The 10366-nt window shown below is 36.0% G+C and overlaps 1 protein-coding gene across 1 annotated transcript; it reads right to left on the minus strand.

Moving 5' to 3' along the window:
* Positions 1-309: 309 nt before the first annotated feature.
* Positions 310-1220, minus strand: LOC123326233 (putative olfactory receptor 10D3). Its single transcript, XM_044919788.1, is given in 3 exon segments — positions 310-633; positions 635-1025; positions 1027-1220. Coding segments are annotated over 3 exon segments (909 nt in total).
* Between the last annotated feature and the right edge of the window lie 9146 nt (positions 1221-10366).

The following is a 10366-nucleotide window of genomic DNA, read 5'->3' on the forward strand; positions in this document are numbered from 1 at the left end:
TTCAGTAAATTGAAATAATGCTATCCTCTCCATGTGATAATTACGGTAACTATATATGTCTGTATTTGTAAAGTGCACTGAATAGTGCTTGGTACCTAGTAAGCACTGTATAAGATTTTGTTGAATAAATAATTATATAAATATATACACATAAATCATACCAGAATATATTCAACCTCACCTACTTGTCCCAAATCCCACTTGGCAATCATGCCAACCCTAAGGGACCAGTTGCCCCAGATAAATACAAGGCCAACTCGTAGGGACAGAGGATGACCTGAACGCTTATGCCCCACAAGTACGTACTCCTCAGATTAGTGCTTTTCTCAGAGCCAACTTCACATCCTTGTTTCTCAGTGTGTAGATCAAAGGGTTCAGGGAAGGGGTAACAATATTATTCAATACCTGAACCACAGAATCCAACCAGGGGCTGGAGGCAGGCCAGAGATAAATCACGACCACTGGTCCATAGAAGAGCAGGATGGAAGTCAGGTGCGCACTGCAGGTAGAAGAGGCTCTGCGCCAGCCTTCTGAGGAGCTGATTTTCAATACAGAGATAACAATGCGAGTATAAGAAGCGAGGATAAGAAGAAAACACCTGAGTGCCACAACACCTACGTTGGTGGAGGAAACTCACCATCTGAGCTAGAGAGGTGTCTGCACAGGCCAGGGACAGCACCACCGGGATATCACAAAAGAAATTGTCCACCTCACTGGGGCCACAGTAGGGTAACTTAAAGACCAGAAATGTGAGGATACTTCCATGTAGACAACCACCCAACCGAGTGCCCAACGTCAAACCGGTGCACACCCTGGGGTTCCTGATGATGGTGTACCGCAAAGGGTGACAAATAGCCACGAAGCGGTCATAGGCCATCATGGTGTACAGGAAACACTCAGTGCCACCCAGGAAGTGGTAAAAGAAGAGTTGACAGGCACAGCCCTGGTAAGAGATGGTCTGGCTTTGCCCCATGAGGTAAAGCATCATTTTGGGGGAACTCACTGGAGGGAAAAAGATGTCAAACAGACAGGTTTCCCAGGAAGAAATACATGGGGGTGTGCAGGTTGGAGGAGACCAGAATGGTGAGGAAGATGAGCAGATTTCCCAGCAAGGTGAAGAGATAGAAGGCCAAAAATAAGACAAACAGCATGTTCTCCAGCCCTTCAGTATTGGGAATTCCCAGTAGGGTGAGCCCTGTCACAGAAGTGTAGTTCTGCATGTTTGCACATCAGGGCATCCTGGAGAAGTAAAGCAATAATCATGATACAAGACCACAGATGACTGCAAAAATATCTTCTGAGAGAATTATTTCTGAGGCATGGGCTACAAGCAAAAGGAGGCCAAAAAAGGAAAAAGAGATCAACACTACATCTGGCCCTGGAGCTAAGTCATGTGTTACATCTGGCCTGTTTTTTCATGTGTTAAATGAAGTCACTGAGTAATGTATCTTTATAGTTGGCAAACCTCTGGCAGGAATCAACTCTTATTACCAGTTTTATGTAGTTTCTCCCAATCTGATTTACTGTCACACAAACTGGCACATTTCAAAATCATCCTCTCCATGGAAAATTTGTCATCAGGGGGCCATCTTATTTTAATATCAGCTAAGTCATAATCAGTTGGTGGTAAGTAGGCCAACTACCCAAATACATGCATATAAAAATGTGAACCTACATAGAAATGATATGCACTTGCCTACTTATTTTTACCTTCAACAATACTTTTTCCATTCTCCAGTGTTTATGTTCCAGGAAAAAAAGTAGAAAATTCATATTTATAACCTATCCACACACAAACAGAAATTGGACTGAATCTAGAAGGCATTAGGTAATAGAAGATAATAGAAATAACTACTGTATCCCACTAGAAACATATCTCTCTGAAGCTAGACTTTATTTCTATACTACAGAGCTCACAAATCTAAATTTCAATGACATTAATATCATTTAGCTTTATTAATTAGTGTCAGCAGATAAACCTAAAAAAACCCTCAATTATATTTTCAGAAGGACAGTATTTCCTTCTGTTCATTTGTACCCCATTTTATGTTAACCTTCCATATTTGTCATTGGATATAACTGATTTCCTTCTGTGATCAATATTTGTTCATAAGAAATCATCTGATAAATATATTCATACCAGCTTATAAATTGCTGATCTGTTACTATTTCCTGCATTATCTCCATTTTCACAAGGATAAAGACTTACATCGTGGACAAAAATCTCAATAAGTAAAATTTCTAGCAAGAATAAGGAAGTAGAGAAAATAAGAGCTCTTCAAACCATTCTTGAAATCAATCTATAGAACCACACCCCTATATAAACCTTGTCCTGCTCAAAATGTTTGAATAGATTATGATTCCAGCAAAAATAGACAGGAAGACAAAAAGACTCTTTTCCAGCCCAAAAAGCAATTTAAACATTGAGTTTAGGTCATGGCAAGCAATTTAAGCTCAAAAACATTCATTTTTTTTAACCAACCTGCTAGAAAAATATAAAGATGAATAAAATGAAGTATTATTCCTGTAAAATCTCACTTAGAGTTATATAAAATTGGTTTATAAACCTGACCCTATCTCTACCATTCACTAACCCTGGGGCCATAAGCAATTTATTTAACATCTTTGGGTTTCATCTTCTGCGAAGGAGTGATGGGTCATAATACTGTCAGCCTTATAAGGTCTTTGTGAGGATTGAATGAGATAATGAACATGAAATGGTTAGCTCAGTGCTTGGCACTTAGTAGTAAATGTCCAATATTAGTTTAACAACCAACCTTATGCATGTAAGACTGTGATAGTGTGGGTGATATTGTGGTAACAACAAAAGCAGATGTGATAGACATATAATTAGAAATTGATTTGAAAAAGATCTGTGAGATTTGAAAAAGCAGAGAAAGCATAAATATAGTCAACTGATCTTTGAAAAAGAGCAAAGGCAATACAATGGAGAAAAGATGGTCTTCTTAACAAATGTATCTGAAACAATAGGGCATCCATATGCAAACAAAAACATCTAGACACAAACTTTACACCCTTCACAAAAATTAACTCAAAATGAATCACAGGCATAAATGTGAAATACAAAAGTATAAAATTCCTAGAAGATAACATAGGAGAAAATCTAGATGACCTTGGGTATGGCAATGACCCTTTAGATACAATACTAAAAGCACCATCCATGAAAGAAAAAGTTGATAAGCTGAACTTCATTATAATTTTTTAAAATTCTGCTTTGCAAAAGACAGTCAAGAGAATGAGAAGACAAGCCACAGACTGGGAGACAATATTTTACAAAAGATATATCTGATGGAGGACCATTGTCTAAATTATACAAAGAACTCTTAAAACTCAATAATAAGAAAGCAAAGAGCCCCCCAAAAAATTGGACCAAAGACCTTAACAGACACCTTACCAAAGAAGATGTACAAATGTCAAATAAGCATATGAAAAGATTTTTTACATTATATGTCATCAGGGAAATGCAAATTTAAAAAAAACAATGAAATGTTGCTACAAACCTATTAGAATTGGCCAGAATCCAGAACACTGGCAACACCAGATACTGGTGAGAATACGAAGTAATGGGAATTCTCACTCATTTCTGGTGGACATGCAAAATGGTACTTTGGAAGACAGTTTGGAAGCCACTTTGGAAGACAATTTGACAGTTTCTTACAAAATTAAACATACTCTCACCATACAATCCAGCAGTCATGCTCCTTGGTATTTACTCAAAGGAGTGAAAACCTTGCATCTACATAAAACCCTGCACATGGATGTTTATAGAAGCTTTAGTCATAATTGCCAAAACTTGGAAACAACTAAGATGTCCTTCAGTAGGTGCATGAGAAAATAAACCATGGTACATCCAGAAATGGAATATTATCCACCACTAAAAGAAATGAGCTATCAGGCCATGAAAATATATAAAGGAAACTTAAATGCATACTACTAAGCAAAGGAATCCAATCTGAAAGGGCTACATACTGTATAATTTCAACTATATGACATTCTGGAGACAGTAAAAAAAATCAGTGGTTGCCAGGGTTTAAGGGCAGGGGAAGGATGAATAAGTAGAGCACGGATTTTTAGGGCAGTGAAAACACTCTGTGTGATACTAAAATGGTGGACATCTGTCATTATATATTTTCCAAACCCACAGAATGTACAACACTGAGGGTGAACCCTAATATAAACTATGGCTTTGAGTAATTACGATGTGTCAATATAGGTTCATCATTTAACAAAGTACCACCTGGGGGGGGAATGTTTGATAATGGGGCAAGATGTACATATGCAGGTGACTGGTATATGGGAAATCTCTATTTTCTGTTCACTTGTGCTGTGAACCTAAAATTCCTCTATGAAAAAAGTAAGTAAATCTTTCCTTGAGAAATACACTCAGGTTAGGAAAATGTTATTTTCATTAGACCCACAACAGAGCATTAGGTAAATGTACCAGCAGAATGAGAAGATCTCTTTGTAGGCTAGAAGTGCATAATCTCTCCCTTTAATCTGAACCTTTCTGTTTCTGGCTCAGCAACCAAATTCACAAAAGTGTCTGGTCCAAGCTCTGCCCTAGGCAAAAGTGTAAATTTCACAAATTACCTTAGATCCACTTTCAAAATATTTCTCAGTCCTCTCCTGCAGTCCACACTCAATGACTCATCTCCATCCAAACCTATTCTCAAGAAAGAATGTGACATCAGTCCAAAAAAAAGGTTTTCTAAGAACAAATGTTGCATAATCATAAAGTCATCTGGAAAAGGACTAAATTTCCATCACAGATTTTCAAGCAGTATCTCTAGGCTCATCCCTTGGGGAAATGAATGAAGGAATTCATTCTCCTGCAAAGGAAGGTAAACAACATGTTTTCCTCCAACTGGAAATTATAAATTTTATATTATTAGCTTTTTATAAATTTTGTGTTTCACTATCACCATATTCACTGAAATTTGCATTTTAAGCCTTAGTCTTCAATGAAAGAATTGAAAATATACCTGTTAAAGGACGTTCTCATATTGTTAAGAAGAGTGGATTGATAGTGGTAAGATGTTAAGAGTAGGGATAATTTCTAATTTTTATACCATCTGTAAAATAGAATTCACAAACAAACAATCTACCCTCTTCAATATCACCACCTTCCCCCCTACAAACCACTCTCTTGCCACACAAACACACTTTCATCTGACTTCTCACCTTCATTTCTTTCTGAGTGCAGACTTACTATGGGTGGCTGAACTCAGCCATATATAAGAATTTTTTAAGTTCCAGGATTCTCCTTCTTCAGTTGGTTGAGCACGGGAAATGACCAGGACAAATGCAGAGTAGAAATAGGACAGAGAGAGAGGAAAGAGTCATATAAACACAACAAAATTTAAAGAGAATAGGCAAAGTTTTAGATTCATACCAGCTAACTGAAAACACATCTAACATGGTGGAGAGATTTTTCTAGTTTCTAGTCAAGAACGTGTGCCTAAAGCTAAAATCCTATTTTGGTGTAAGATGCCACACACACAGTCCAGGTTTTACACCATCTGCTCTTAAACCCAAGACCCGTAGATTCTACACTCAGCCCTGCTATGTAGTCTGATCCCAAAATTTGGGATTTATGTTTTCAAACTGGAGAGTTTCTTTTTAGACAATATCCCCAGTGGCCCAATACTCAAAATTATGGAGGATGAATGATCAAAGGGAATGATTAGAGGACTTTCTCTCCTCCCTTATACCCCTCTCCCATTATATATCTCATTATTTCATAACAAATACTCATTATAAAAATAGCATTGCAACTTTATATGCTATTTGGTAAATATCCAAAAAAGCAAGAAAATATACCATAGTTCCTCTATCTTAACATTACCAGTGTTAACAGTATAGTGTTTTCTGTCCAGTCACTGAGCCACATGGTTATGGTGTATTTTTAAGTACTTACAATCATACCACATATGTAGTTTTGCATATTTGCCTTTTAATTTCAATTTTTAAATGAATAGTTTTCCTTATATTTCCCAAAATAAATTAAGTAGGTATGTAGATAAATAAATAGGTATATATACATAAAGTATACTGTGATAAACCTCTTAATTCATACAGTTATCCATAGTTGAGACCTTATTAAAAATAAGCTAACATATGGGGTGCCTTTGTGCTCAGTGGGTTAAGTGACCGACTCTTGATTTCAGCTCAGGTCATGGTCTTAGGGTTGTGGGATCGAGCCCCATGTCAGGCTCCACACTCAGTGCAGAGTCTGCTTGGGATTCTCTCTCTCCTTCTCCCTCTGCTCCTACCCCCGCTTGCATACTCTCTCTCTTGCTGAATAAATAGATAAAATCTTTAAAAAAAAAAAATAAGTTAACCTAAATAGAAATGCCATAAGAATTCTGAATATTACTTTTTTTAAGATTACTGTCAAATTATTTACTTTGTTGGCAGCAGTGCTTACGAAGTCCAATTTTACCAGCACTATAATAACATTTAAAAATTGCAAAGGTTGGGACGCCTGGGTGGCTCAGTTGGTTACATGTCTGTCTTCAGTTCAGGTCATAATCCCAGGGTCCTGGGGTTGAGTCCCTCATCAGGCTCCTTGCTCAGAGGGGAGCCTGCCTCTCCCTCTGCCTGCCGCTCCCCCTGCTTGTGCTTGCTCTCTCTTTCTCTGACAAATAAATAAATAAAATCTTTAAAAAAAGTTGCAAAGATTATGTCATAAGCAATTGACAACCAACTATTTTTTAATATTCATTTTTAGTAACTCCTAAGGCTGAACATGTTTACAAATGTCTATTATTTTTCCTTATACCAGCTAAAACAATGTGTTGATGTCAGATTAGACAAATAGACAAGTGGAATAGAAGAAAGAACATAAAAACATACTCCCTGAATATATGGATAATTGACTTTAAGTCAAAGGTGATATGGAAGATCATGGAGAAATTTGTTTCAATAAATTATGTTTGGACAACTCGGTCAATAAGGAAAAGATACATTTAATCTCTTACCACAAAGCCTCTACAAAATCAATTCCAGGGTTTTATAAATTCAAATCTGTAAGGCAAACAATGCAGCTTTACAAGTTAAACTGAGAAAAGTATTTCTGACCCAGATATGGAAACTAGTAACAATAAAGCAAACATTGATAATTTTCGTTGCTTTCAAACTGAGAATAACATTAAAAGAATAACAAAGAAAACCAAAAAGAGAAAGTGAAAGTCAGAGATGTTATTTATAGTACATATTCCTAATAAGGACTCATATTCACAATATGTAAAGAACTCCAGAATGTATATTTTATTTTATTATTTCTTTTTATTTATAGTATGTATATTTTATTTTTTTATTATGTTCAGTTAGCCATTGTATAGTACATTATTAGTTTTTGGTGTACTGTTCAATGATTCATTAGTTGCGTATAACATCCAGTGCTCATCACAACATGTAACCTCCTTAATACCCATCACCCTGTTACCCCATCCTCCCACCCCCACTCCTTTCTGAAACCCTCAGTTTGTTTCCTGGGGTAGATAGTCTTTCATGGTTTGTCTCCCTCTCTGATTTCTCCCCCTTCAGATTTCCCTCCCTTCCCCTATGGTCCTCTGTGCTATTGCTTATGTTCCATATATGAGTGAAACCACATGGTAATTGTCTTTCTCTGCTTGACTTACTTCTCTTAGCATAATCCCCTCCAGTTCCATCCATGTCGATGCAAATGGTGGGTATTTATCCTTTCTGATGGCTGAATAAGACACCATTGTATATGTGTACCACATCTTTATCCATTCATCTGTTGAAGGGCATCTCTGCTCCTTCCACAGTTTGGCTATTGTGGACATTGCTGCTAATTTGCATTGACATGGATAGAACTGGAGGGGATTATGCTCAGTATGCATATTTTAAAAACAAGCATTACAATATGAAAGCAGGCAAATGACCAGTCTTCACCAAAGAAGAAATACAAACCAATAAGCAACAACAAAAAATCTGCTCCATCACTTGAAGAAATAGGGAAATGAAAATTTAAATTGCAATAAAATTTGCTTAAACTAAATATCAAAATCATCAATTACTAGAACTTTCACATTACTGAAGGGAGTATAAATTTATAGAACCACTTTAGAAAATAGTTAATCATTTTTGCATAAGGCAGGAGATATTTCCCTCATAATACAGAAATTTCTCTTAGAAACCCATGCACACGTGGATCAAAATAATGTATGAGTATTCAAGGCAGAATTTTTGCTATAGCTAAAAGTTGAACACACAAATGTCTACCAAGAGAATGCTTTGCAATGGAATAATACACATCAATATAAAGAATGAATTTACAGCTATGTTTATCAAAATGTACATGTCATTCAAACACAATTTTAAATAATAGAAACTAGAAATTAAGTCGTAGTACATGATTCCACAAATATATATTCTAAAAAGACAAAGTTAAGCAATTATTTGCTGTAAATTCAAAATTAATAAGAAATCAGAATTACCATAGAAGTCATGATAGTTGAATGGGAGAGGACTGGCTTCAAGGAACGGATATGTGAGGGCTTCAAGATTGCAAGCAACATTTAATTTCTTAATTTGGGTGGTGGTGACATTAAATGTTCGCTTTATAATGAACTTTCACTGTACATTTATGCCTATGCACTTTTATCTATATGTTATATATCACAACACAAGCAAACAACTAAATAAGAAATTAAAATTTTAAAATTTTATAAAAGTTTAAATAAATTAAAAATAAAAACAGTTAAATTAGCTGTTTTTTTTATTCTGGCCTATGATTTTCAGCTATGAGACAACAGGCAGAACAAGATTGTACCCTCTGATAGAGGAAAAACAAATGCAGTGAACACTTCTGTTAGGAGACACATTCTAGACCATGATACATGAAGGGGATACTCTCATTGAATGCCAATTGTCTTTCAGAAAATTCAATAAGTAAGAAACTTTCTTACACATCCTATGATTTCAGCATTACCTTGATACAAAACTAGTCAAAGAATAGAGCTACTGATAAATACCCTTTATAAACACAACAAAAATTCTTAACAAAAGCTTACCAAATCAAGTCCTTTATATATGAAAAACAACTATACATCATGATCAAGTAGGGTTGATTCCAGAAATGTAGGTTTGGTTTGACATTTAAAACTCAAGCAATATAATCCACCATATTAACAAACTATATGATCATCACAATAGATGCAGAAAATGCATTTGACAAATTCCAAAATGCATCCCTGATAAAAACTGTAACAATTAAGAATACAAAGAATCATTTTCAACTTATTAAAAGAACCAAAATATTCACACCTACCTTCATATTTCATGTTAAAAAAAAATATTCTGCCTAAGATCAGGAGCAAGACGAAGATGTCCACACTCACCATTTCTATTAAACATTATATTAGAGTTTCTAGACAGGACAATTAGGCAAGAAAGAGAAACAAACGTCTTCCAGATTATAAGGGAGAAGTAAACTGTCTACATGTATAGACAACATGATCATCTATATATAAAATCTGGTGGAATATCTAAAAAAGCCACAAGAACAAATAAATGAGTTTAGACAGTTGTGGGACACAACTATCACCCAAAATCAACTGTATTTCTATTTATTAACAATGAATAATTAGAACTTGAAAATGTTAAAGCTACCATTTAAAATAGCATCAAAATAGAAGATAGTGATAAATCTGACAAAAGATGTGCTAGAACCTGAACACGGAAATGATACAACCTTGTTGAGAGAAAGGAAAGAGATACCCAGTATTCATGGTCAGATATGGTTAAGACCCCAATTCTCTCAAATTGATCTATAGATTCAATACAGTTCTTTTTTTTAAAGATTTATTTATTTATTTATTAGAGAGAACACGAGTAGGGTGGAGGGGCAGAGGGAGAGGGAAAAACAGACTCACTACTGAGCAGGGAGCCTGATACGGTGCTCGATCCCAGGACCCCGAGATCATGACCTGAGCCGAAGGCAGACACTTGACAAACTGAGCCACCCAGGTGCCCCGATTCAATGCCATTCTAATGAAAGTGTCAGTGGGCTTTTTCGGTACACATTGACAAGATGATTCTAAAATTTATACAGACATACAAAAGACCTTGAATAGCAAAAACAATTTTTTGGAAATAGTGATGTTGGAGAAATAGTTTACTGGCAGTACAGGCAGGCCGGGTGGTGAACAAGCGTGGCAAACATAAGTGCATGGGGCTCCACCCTTCCTTAGTCCTTGTTAAAATAATAACAGAAGTCCCAAGAATATGTGGGTGGCCTTGGCTGTGCCTTTTCTTATGTGCAAAAGATGATCAGTGCAGAATTCTTGATGATGTTGGAAGTTCTGGCTCATTCTTC

This window comes from Neomonachus schauinslandi, chromosome 11 (assembly GCF_002201575.2).
Source record: "Neomonachus schauinslandi chromosome 11, ASM220157v2, whole genome shotgun sequence".
NCBI lineage: Eukaryota > Metazoa > Chordata > Mammalia > Carnivora > Phocidae > Neomonachus > Neomonachus schauinslandi.